This window comes from Erythrolamprus reginae, chromosome 2 (genome assembly GCF_031021105.1).
Source record: "Erythrolamprus reginae isolate rEryReg1 chromosome 2, rEryReg1.hap1, whole genome shotgun sequence".
Lineage (NCBI taxonomy): Eukaryota > Metazoa > Chordata > Lepidosauria > Squamata > Dipsadidae > Erythrolamprus > Erythrolamprus reginae.
This window is the reverse complement of record NC_091951.1, coordinates 87,471,802-87,483,967: the sequence shown is the minus strand read 5'-3', so window position 1 is coordinate 87,483,967 and position 12,166 is coordinate 87,471,802. Positions and strand designations below refer to the sequence as shown.

The 12,166-nt window shown below is 41.0% G+C and overlaps 1 protein-coding gene across 1 annotated transcript in view; it reads left to right on the top strand.

Moving 5' to 3' along the window:
• SLC6A11 (solute carrier family 6 member 11) overlaps positions 1-12,166 on the top strand; it is a 164,172-nt gene that overhangs the window by 32,769 nt on the left and 119,237 nt on the right. Inside the window, exon 6 of the mRNA XM_070738603.1 lies at positions 7,174-7,306. Coding sequence (XP_070594704.1) covers positions 7,174-7,306 — 133 coding nt within the window. The remainder of the gene's footprint in view (positions 1-7,173; positions 7,307-12,166) is intronic.

The following is a 12,166-nucleotide window of genomic DNA, read 5'->3' as shown; positions in this document are numbered from 1 at the left end:
CCGTGCTGTAACCGGGCCTGAAACCCGACTGCTGGGGACCTAGATAATCGGCTTCTTCCAAGGACCGTTGGAGCTGGAGCACCACCACCTTCTCAACAACCTTCCCCATAAAGGGAAGGTTGGAGACTGGGCGATAGTTATTAAGTACGGCTGGGTCCAGGGAAGGCTTCTTGAGGAGGGGGCGCACGAGCACCTCTTTATAGAGTGTTGGAAAAACTCCCCTCCCCAAGGAAGCGTTGATAATCTCCTGGAACCATCTCCGTGTCACCTCCCTGCTGGCCGAGACCAACCAGGAGGGACACGGATCCAGTAAACAGGTGGCGGAACTCACAGATCCAATGGCCTTGTCCACTTCATCAGGTGTCACCAGATCAAACTCTTCCCAGACAGGTGGACATGTACGTGCCCCAGTCACCTCGACTGACTCGTTGTCAGTCGACTCTGTTTCCCAATTGGAGTCGAGGTCGGCCCGGATCTGAGTGATTTTATCAGCGACAAACGTATTAAAATCCTCGTCACTGCTCTGCAAGGGCTCCCCAACTCCCCCCTGATTAAGAAGGGAGCGGGTCACCCTAAACAGAGCGGCCGGGCGGGATTCCGCTGATGCAATCAAGGCGGCATGGTACGCGCATCTTGCCGCCTTGAGCGCCACTTTGTAAGTCTTAATAAAAGCTCTTACAAGTGTTTGATCAGATTCAGACCTACTCTTCCTCCATCGCTTCTCTAGACGTCTCTTCTGGCGTTTCAACTCCCGGAGCTCCTCATTGAACCATGGAGCTCTACGGGGTCTAGCGCCACGGAGAGGTCGCAAAGGCGCAATCCGGTCAAGAGCCTCCGCTGCAGCCTTGTTCCAGGCCTTCGCAAGAGACTCCGCCAAACTGTGGACGAGTGCCTCTGGAATAACCCCAAGCGCCGTCTGAAAGCCCTCTGGGTCCATCAGGTGTCTGGGGCGGAACATCTTAATTGGTTCCGCCTCCCTGCGGGGAAGGATTGGAGCCAGGAAGTCAAGCCGTAGTAGAAAATGGTCTGACCATGACAAAGGCAATGCTTCTAAGCCCCTTAGTCTCAGACCATTACTCAATTTCTCAGAAAGGAATACCATGTCAGGTGCGTGCCCTCCCTCGTGAGTCGGACCCTGTACTACTTGAGTCAGGTCCATGGCTGTCGTGGTGGCCATGAACTCCTGTGCCAACCCAGAGGTTTCGCCGAGTGACGGCAGGTTGAAGTCCCCCAGGACAATAAGTCCGTGGAACTCCACCGCCAACCCGGCTACCTCCTCGAGTAGCACAGGCAGGGCTTTTGACATGCAGTTGGGAGGCAGGTACGTGAGAAATAAGCCCACCTGAACCCCTAAGTCCAACTTCATCAAGAGAGACTTGCAACCCGCAATTTCCGGAGCAATGAGTCTACGTAGGCAAAAGCTCTCCCTGGCTATAATAGCCACTCCTCCCCCCCTTCCCTTGGGTCAAGGTTGATGCCATATCTGAAACCCGGCTGGGCAAATTTCAGAGAGAGGAACACCTCCCTCTGGGCCCAGCCAGGTTTCAGTAATACATGCCAGGTCGGCCTCCTCATCCAGGATCAGATCCTGGATGAGGAGAGCTTATTTACCACCGACCTGGCATTGAGCAGCAGCAACCTGAGCCCAGGGCCAGAGTTACACTCATCACCAGTACCCAAGATTGGGCTCACGGAGCCAGAACAAGGGATCGTTATTAAGCAACGATCCCTCGTTCCCCTGGAACGGCTAACTCCGTTATTATTCATTCTTCCCATTCAATTTTTAAAATTTCAGCTGGTTTCTTTTGTACATCTCATAAAGAGTCTTTCCTTCTTTGGCTTGTCAGATTCCTTCTTTGGCTTGTCAGATAAAATTTGTGGCAATATCTTTAATTTTCTATATCTCCCTCAGAAGTCCAGTTAATCAGTTGGACTTAATCAAAGTCAGAATTAAGAGCCTGGAGGCTGAAAAGATATCTTTATCAGTTAACTGTCTATGCGGTCTTTAATATATTGGTTTGCTGATCGAAAGACGAACAAATAAAGTTGAAGAAGCAGGAAATTTCCACAAAGGTTCTTTTTTATGGAACATAAAATTTAGCTATAAACTGACAAGCTAGATGTTACAGGATTTCTTCCTAAGGCAAGAAGGTTAGGAGTTTGGAATAAGACAGGGAAAAATGGCCTTCTCATCAAGCAAATAGAGTAAAATGTGTGATACATCCTCACATGGCAAGTTAAAAGGGAGGCCATCTTACAGGAATGCACCTTTAAAGAAGAGAAGGTTATATATTTAGGGGGGGGGGAAGGAAAGAATTTATCTATCTATGTATCTATCTATGTATCTATCTATCTATCTATCTATCTATCTATCTATCTATCTATCTATCTATCTATCTATGTATCTATCTATGTATCTATGTATCTATCTATGTATGTATCTATGTATCTATGTATGTATCTATGTATCTATCTATCTATCTATCTATCTATCTATCTATCTATCTATCTATCTATCTGTTTATTTGGGTTGGAAGGGACCTTGTAGGTCACCTAGTCCAACTCCCCACTCGAGAAGGAGTCCCTATACCATTTTGGACAAATGATGTTCCAATCTCCCCTTGAAAGTCTCAAGTGTTGGAGTGTAGCTGTTCCACTGGTTGATCACTCTCCCTGTCAGAAAGTTCCTCCTTATTTCCAGGTTGAATCTCTCTTTGGTCAGCTTCCATCCATTATTCCTTGTCTGGCCTTCTGGTTCTTTGGAAAACAGCCTGACCCCCTCCTCTCTGTGGTAGCCCCTCAAGTATTGGAAGACTGCTGTCATGTCTCTCCTGGACCTTCTCTTCGCTAGGTTAGCCATGCTCTATTCCTGCAACCTCTCTTCATATGTTTTATTTTCCAGTCCCCTTATCATCCTGCTAGCTCTCTTCTGCACTTTCTCTACAGTTTCAATGTCTTTTTTGTAGCGTGGTGACCAAAATTGGATGCAGTACTCTAGTTGTGTTCTAACTAGGGCTTTATAGAGTGGTATTAGCACCTCCCTAATCCTAGAATGTATCCCTGTGTTAATGCAATTTAGGATTATATTGGTCTTTTTGGCTGCACGTTGCTGGTTTATATTTAGTTGGTTGTCCACCAAGACTCCAAGATCCCTCTCACAGTCACTGCTATTGAGTGTGGGTTCACCCAGTTTATATGTATGCTTTTCTTAACTAGATGTAGGACGTTACTTTTCTCTGTATTCAATGTCATTTTATTTGCTTGGGCCCACTGCCAAGATCCATCTGTATCCTGTGCCTGTCTTCTGGAGTATTGGCTATTCCTACCAGCTTGGTGTCATCTGCAAATTTGATTAGTTTCCTTTCATTTCCCTCATCTAGGTCATTAATGAACATATTAAAGAGTTCTGGGCCTACGACAGAACCTTGTAGTACCCTGCTCCTTCCATTTTTTTGTATTTGTCTTTTTTTTCATTCAATTTGTCAGTGAGGTCTTTGCGTAGTCACGCTGGTTTCCTTTTGGATTTCATGTTTTTCTCATCGGAATTGTGCTGTTCTGAGCTTTATGATAGTCTTTTTCAAAATCTCCCAAGCTTCTTTAGGTCCTTTAGAACTTTCATCCAAGAGATCTTTCCCAGGTTTTTTCTGAGTTTATTGAAATCAGCTTTTCTAAAATCTGATATTTTGGGGTTGCTGTATTCAATTGTTTGTGTTTGCATTATGAAGAATTTGAGTATGACATAGTCACTCTCACCAAGTGTTCCTGCACTTTCAACTCCTTCTATCACTTTTTCTCTGTTTGTGAGTATTAGATTTCTGTTAGAGAAAATGAAAAAGAACAACCTTCCTCTTTTGCATCTTAGGAGTCAGCTGTGTTATCTTCTTTGGATACTTTCTAAATTGAATATGAATCCTGAGTTTTTATGATTTTAGGTGTCATATAACATGGAACATTAATAAAAAATATATCCGATCACAACATAAAATATTCAGAACCAAAGCAAAGCAGGCAAATGGGGCTACAATTAGAGTTGCCTTGTGGTGAGATGGGCAATAGATAAATAAATAAGCAAATTAATAAACAAACAAACAAAAAACAAAAAAATACATAAATCTATAAATCCATACTAAATACTAAACATGAAACACGAAACAGTTAATACTAAATACTCAGTATTAATAACCCTGTCCCCATAACCTGGGAGAATAGTCAAACCTTTAATAAGCCTGAACAACATAAGCGAGATAGACATATAAATCTGGCTGTTGTCCTTATAGAATCATTCACTGCAACAGAGTAGGCACACTTCCCGAGTCCCACTCTACATCATTCTTTAATTGATGAGAAAGAATTGCTACTTTTAGCAGAGATAACTGTAGATAACCCATTACTCAGATAGCCAGGCACTATGTCATTAAAACAGTAATGGCCGCCATCTTAAATTGTGCCTGGAAACCAACTGGCAATCAACAGTGTAGCTTGTAGAGCAGTGGGGTGAGGCATGGCTAACACAGCACCCCCTTCAGCTCCTGCGCCACCCCATTCTGAAACAGTTGTAGCTTTGGATGATTTTCAAAATCAGCCTTAAGTAGAGTGAATTCCAGTAATCTCAAGGTGTCTGGGAAATAAATAATTGTCTTAAAGTTCTCCAGATCCATGAAAGGGTATACTTGGCACACTAAGTGTACCTGTGCCAAAGTCTCGTTAGCCGGTTTCCCTTTGAACAGGAGTGGAGACTTGAATTGGACCTCCAGATTGTGCAGACGTCTTAAATTGGGAAATGCAACTCCAGTGGGAGTCAGAAGTCTTATATCAGCAGAAATAAGATGATGGTAGTAGAGACAAATATAATCACTCAGGATTGGCTCGTGGTGGTGTAGTGGTTAGAATACAGGCTAAGTCTGTGAATGGCTGACTCACCGGTTCAAGGTTGACTCAGCCTTCCATCCTTCCAAGGTTGGTAAAATGGGGACCCAGATTGTTGGGAGCAATATGCTGATTCTGTAAACTACTTAGACAGGACTGTAAAGAACTGTCAAGAAGTATGTAATTCTAAGTACTATTGCTATTGATTCTGAGTCTGTTCAGTCCCTTCCAGACACACATAACCTCCAGGCATTATGTCAGGACTTTGACCTAATTGGCTAGATGGCCAGAGATTGAGATATATCCTATCTGTGTTTGGTAAGATTCACTCTGTCTTTGTTCAGTGGAGCTCCAGGTTTCCTTGGATTTATTTCTCAATACTCCACATTCCACCGCCCCCCCCCCACATTTACATTGAATATTAAAATTTTAAAAAGAAGGCATCAAAAGTTTTAAGCAATACTGTGGAATGAAACTATAATTATAAAAATAATTATTAATGAAGTTCAACATGATTCCTATACTCCTGAATGTAATTTCCAAAAAATGTTGAGAGGATTTCCCTACTTTTTCCCTTTATTTACCCCAAAGCTTCCAAATCTATTATCTTTTTTACCAAGGTCAATGGTGCAGTTAGAGAAATAAACCTTTGTGTTCTTTGGTAAGGCAGCTGCCACGGAAGCTACAGTATATGACTTCTTTCAAATTGGATCATTATAATATTGTTTTATACCAAAGTGAGGGTCTTTCTGAGACAAACAGGCATCCTGCTTGTTTTCTTTTTGTTTAGACAAACAAGTCTAAAAATGTTTACATTCTGTCATAACACTGTGGCAAGAAAGATAGGGAAACTAGGTTTTTTTCTCCATGTCCATTGAAGGTGAAACACATAATTTTTAAAATGTATTTCTATCTTATTACATGGTTTAGAAAGAATAATCTTTAGGATGTTTTTTGATTCTTTGTAAGGCCAAGCCATCATGCAGACAGCTATGAAATGATTAACTGACACTACAGATCTTTTCCAAATAAATGAATTCATTCTTTTGCTTCCCCAAACTATAAAACAATACAGTAGATACTCTGGTACATTCCTTTTTATGCAATGCTGGCAGTGATTAAATCTCTTGCTATTCAGGAGTGTGCATCAGCCCTACATCCTAGAAAGCCTTGTAAAGGAATCTCTTCCCCAGGGAAATTCACTCAAAGTCCATGGGAAATGCAATGCTGCATTTGCATTATCCCAAATAAACATACTTCTAAGAAATTGCATTTCCAAAAGGATAATCTATAATAATTTCATATACACATTTTCAACCAATGGTGTCTTAAAAGGCTCTTAAATTTTCTATCAGCTCTCTCTTCAATTTATGCCTTCCAAATGTATTGTAGTCCTAGCTTATCTGAAGAATGCCATTCTCAGAACTCTGCCTCATAAAGTTTAATTTGTTCATTAAAATAGGTTATGAAATGTTTTCCCAATTAAAGCTATTTGTTTAATGTGTCTATGCCTTTGAGTCATTGTTTGCTCTTGGCAACTGCTTGGATTGGTCTTTGCAGTTTTCTTGGCAAAGTTTTATGGAAATGGTTTGCCCTTATCTGCTTCCTAGGGCTGATGAGAAAGAGGGACTGGCTCAAATATATCCAATTAATTTATGCCTAAAGACGAACTCATGATTTCTAGCCCAGGGCCTTAGCCACTACACCAAACTAGATCTCTATTTATTTAATACAATTGTTTAAGTAATTATATGTTTAAACTGCTTTTCAGCATTACATCTTCAAACTCTAATCATCATGGAGGAAAATAAGCTAACAAGGAAACTTCTCTTTTCAGGTTGATTTGAACAACATGAGTAATAACAATGATACTGAAATTATTTCCGTTGTTTTCTTAAATTCCTGCACAGATGGGACTAAATTAATAAATAATAATAGCAACTATTTTCCTGGCATTTTTTCTACAAATGTTTTTTTCCCCCTCCAGATCTAATATTATTCATTGGTTGTTATAAGAATTGACTAACCAGCTTGTTCACCAAGTCTGACATAGTGGGCTGACTGGCCTAAAGTCATAAAAGGAAAGTCAGCTTTCATGTGTAAAGTGGGACAGGACACAGTCACAGTCTCCTGGTTTCTACCCCAGTGTCTTAACCACTAGACCAAACAGGCACATATTATAACAACAATAACAACAACAATAATAATACTAAATTTCAATCACTCTTAACAGATTGGGAGATTTCTGGCAAGTGGTAGCTTCTGCATTAAAGCTTCAGCACTGATGTTTATTTATATCATGTTTAGACGAAGAGTCTTGGCCATATCAGACGGTATTGAACACATTGGGAATCTTCGCTGGGAACTGGCACTATGTCTTCTGGCTGCCTGGACTATCTGTTATTTTTGCATTTGGAAAGGTACAAAGTCAACTGGCAAGGTAAAAAAAAAACACCATATGTGCTACAATTTATGTTGCATAATATAGTCTGGATTCTCTTTCCTTTACTTATAAGTGCTGAGGACTGCTCATGGATTTTCCACAAGATAAGCACCTTTCTATTTAATATAAAACCTTAGTGATCTGTCTTAGCTCTTTCAACAAATTAAAAAGAGGGCCATTCCATGATGAAAAGTATTAACAAGAAACTTGGTGAATCAATTTTTTAAAAAGGTATTTTCAATAATGTTTCTTTTTCTTTAAACATTCCAAACATTCCATTTTTGTACATCATGGTAATCCAAGATGTGAAGGATCCTTAAATATAAATGAGGGATATGCTAATTCATATGGCTCAGCTGATCCCAACCAGCTATATTTCTCTGTCCTGTCAGAGAAATCAGATAATCAAGAATTGAAATATCTCTTTTGATTTGATGATAATGATGATGATAATGATGATGATGGATCTAAAAATTCTGGCTTGTCCTCCAAGGAAAAGTTAAGCATGGCTTTTTCTAGGTTTTTCATTCCTAGCTTTCTTTAGTTGATCATTCAGGCATGCTATAATATAAACTAGGAATGAATTTGGATTAGGACTACAGTGTTCCCTCAATTTTCACAGGGGATGAGTTCCGAGACCGCCCACGAAAGTCGAATTTCCGTGAAGTAGAGATGCGGAAGTAAATACACTATTTTTGGCTATGAACAGTATCACAAGCCTTCCCTTAACACTTTAAACCCCTAAACTGCAATTTCTCATTCCCTTAGCAACCATTTAGATTATTACTCACCATGTTTCTTTATTAAAGTTTATTTAAAAAATATTTATTAAAGGCGGACGAAAGTTTGGCGATGACCTATGACGTCATCGGGTGGGAAAAACCATGGTATAGGGAAAAAAACAGCAAAGTATTTTTTAATTAATATTTTTGAAAAACTGTTGTATAGCCATTTCGCGAAGTTCGAACCCGCAAAAATCGAGGGACCACTGTATACAGTTAATCACCAGTGGGATTGATGTAATTTACAGATTTAAGGTGCAATACAATGTTCTGCACAAGGGCTAGCTTTAATCAAAATGATATCTGCTAGGCTTCGGCTTGTTGCTTTAACAAAATCAATATAAACTATCCCCTACAGATGAAAAGCAAGTAAAAGGCATTCTGTAATCAATGACTTTTGAAACCATGTGGAGTATCACAATGAGTTGCAGCAATTTGCAATCTCTTTGCCTATATACATTCTCCCTTTTAGAACAGGGGTGTCAAACACATGTCATCACGTCATCGTCATGCCACGTATTGCAACTTTCCCCCTTTCGCTAAACTGGTGTGGGCTTGGCATCCATCTGGCCCATGGATGCAAGTTTGACACCCCTGTTTTAGAATAAAGAGCATATGAAAGGCTGTTACAGCTAGAAATTTATGTTGCAATAATTTTGAGTATTGCTGTGTTATTGACGTTCAGCTGTTGGACTAGGGTTGGAAAAACCTAGTGTTAAATCAGTGAAACTGTAATCTGAAAAAGCTCCAGGCAAAAGCTCCTCAAGTATCTTTAGGCCAAACACTATGACTTGGGGAAAGCTAGGTAACTTGCCCTGAGTTCTTAGAGCAAAGAAAATGTATATGTCCCTTGACTGAATATTCATACCATATTTTTCAGAGTATAAGACGCACCGGAGTATAAGATGCATTTTAGTTTTGGGGGAGAAAAATAGGGGTGGGTGGGAAATCTACCTACTAAGTATGGCTAGCATCCTTAGTCTGTTCAGCTTCATGGCACCAGACCAGTTTACCTCAGGGACTGCCTTCTGCCGCACAAATCCCAGTGGCCAGTTAGGTCCCACAGAGTGGGTCATCTCCGGGTCCCGTCAACTAAACAATGCCACTTGGCAGGACCCAGGGGAAGAGCCTTCTCTGTGGCGGCCCCGGCCCTCTGGAACCAACTCCCCCAGAGATTAGAATTGCCCCCACCCTCCCTGCCTTTCGTAAGCTACTTAAAACCCACCTCTGTCACCAGGCATGGGGGAATTAAGACCTCTTCTCCCCCTAGGCCGTTATAACTGTATACATGGTATGTTTGTATGTATGTTTGTTTTTTATATATTAAGGGGTTTTAATTTGCTTTTAGTATTGGATTTTATTGTATATTGTTCATGATTGTTGTTAGCCGCCCCGAGTTTTCTGAGAGGGGCGGCATATAAATCCAATAAAACTTGAAACTTGAAACTTCAGCACGTTATTTTATCCCCTGGTTAGGGCTGAAAAAGCCTTTTTCAGAGGGAGTAGGAATGAAAACAAGCTTGCAAAGACTTAGGGCAGGAAAAAACTGCTTTGGAGGAATAGGAATAAAAAAAATGCAGCTAGCCAGGAAGATGGTTAGCACTGCATTAAGGGTTGAAATGCACTGCTTTTTCAGAGGGAGTAGTAATGAAAACAAGCCTGCAAAGACTTAGGGCTGGAAAAAACTTGCTTTGGAGGGAATAGGAAGCCGGGAAGATCATTAGTACCAGGTTAGGGTAGGGAAAAAAAGCTTCAAAAAAGAGCTACATTTGAAGTATTAGATATTAGCATCAATATTACAATTTTCATGAAAACGTTATTTTTAACAAATGAATAAATGAGAACATTTCAATTTTTTTCTGGCCTCTTTGATAGGTCACCAACAAATTTGATTTTGTGGAGGTCTTGGGGGACCAGTGAGCCTAAGGACCACACTTTTAAGTAACACTGGTATAGAACAATACCGACTTCCTTTGGATTAAGTGCAGTGAACTGTATTGGATATATAGTATGATTTCATAAGAATATACAGTGATACCTTGTCTTACAAACTTAATTGGTTCTGGGATGAGGTTCTTAAGGTGAAAAGTTTGTAAGACGAAACAATGTTTCCCATAGGAATCAATGGAAAAGCGATTAATGCGTGCAAGCCCAAAATTCACCCCTTTTGCCAGCCGAAGCGCCCATTTTTTCGCTGCTGGGATTCCCCTGAGGTTCCCCTCCATAGGAAACCCCACCTCCGGACTTCTGTGTTTTTGCGATGCTGCAGGGAAATCCCAGCAGGGGAATCCCACCAGCACAAAAACGGGTGCTTCGCTGGCAACGGGAGTCTGGAGGTGGGGCATCCCAATGGCAGTGGTGGGTTTGTAAGGTGAAAATAGTTTGTAAGAAGAGGCAAAAAAATCTTAAACCCCGGGTTTGTATCTTGAAAAGTTTGTATGATGAGGCGTTTGTAAGATGAGGTATCACTGTATTTTTGGCTGAAAAGCAACCCATAGGGATAAAGTAAAAGTAACCCAGAATAATTTTACATAATTTCAATAAACGCCTTTAGATTGGAAACAGTTGTAAACTGAAATAGCAAGAGATGTTGTTGTGAGCCGCCCTGAGTCTGAGGAGAGGGGCAGCATACAAATCTAATAAATAAAATAAATGTTATTTTTCTGTTTTCATCTTCCGGCTGTTTGCATAACATGGTTAAGAAATTCTGCTGGCTGCATTTGCATGATGTGTGAAAATATATATTTTTTGTTTATGTATAGCTTAGCATTTTGTACAAATCAGTCCATTTGGATGCATTATGTTCCCATCAAATGTATGAACTCAGAATGAGTTAATTCTGCAAACAAATGCTTTGTGTGAAAGCAGACTTTATGCATTAGCTAGGTCCCATCACTTTCTTTTATTTATTCTTTCAATTTCAAAAATTAATAATTCTTTCAGTTATAGAGCAAATATCTCTATAAAGTATCTGTCTACTTAATTATTTATGAAAGGCCACTACGACCTAATACCTAGTTTAGTCTACCGTTTCTGATTAATAGTCCAACTGAGTCATTATTCTCTATGCTGCCTAAGTGGTCAATTCAAAGATTTTTTTGAGGCTTGAGTTAACACCCTGATCATGAAAAATGTGTGTTTAACCAATAAGCTTTAATTCCTGCTAAAGAAATATGCTATCAGAAGAGCCCTGGTGGCGGAGTGGTTAGAATGCAGTATTGCAAACTGACTCTGCTTACTGCCACGAGTTGTTTCCTGAACCACTCAAGATTAATTCAGACTTTCATCTTTCTGAAGTTGGTAAAATGAGGACCCAGACTGTTGGGAGCTATATGCTGATTTTAAATTGTTTAGAGAATGCTGTAAAGCAGTATGAAGCAGTATATAAGTGCTATTGCTTTCAGAACCTCAAAATACACACACACATTCTATTGCGGCGAAGGCGGAGTAACACTCGGACACATAAGGTTTGGGTATAATGGGGTCATTTTATTAAATCAATATCAATTAATTAATCAATTAAATCACATGACCTGCAGGGGTGCATAAATAAAAAATGGGGGCGGATTCAACTGTCATCAACCTCTTTTGAGCAACTCTTGGGCGAAAGCTCCTTGCCTGGGCGTAGGGGAGTTGTAACTTTACGCATGCCCCCTACGCCGTGCCACACCCCCCATGGCGTGTGGGATGGCTTGCCCCTGGTCTCTGGTAAGCCCCAGCCAGCGAGCCCCAGGTGCGACCCCCCTCCCATATCCAAGCCGGTCGAGCCCTGTAATACGAGAAGGAGATCGCCCCTCACCTCACTAGAGGTGCCCCTAAAGGAGATCACACAGTTGCTGCTTACGCCCATTTCCGCCCCCTTTCACCCCCCCCCCAGTGACCTTGGGGGGAAACTAGCTGGTGAGTTCACCCCCTAGCCACACTACCATGCACAGAGTGGAATAGGCGAAAAAACAGCCACAGCTAGGCCAATCTGCTGTGACTGCCAAAAATTCCTACTCGGCCCCCCATGGGGCGACCCATCATATGCAACCTGTAACAGAGGGAGGGTGGGCGCTGTCTCCGCGAGTGACGA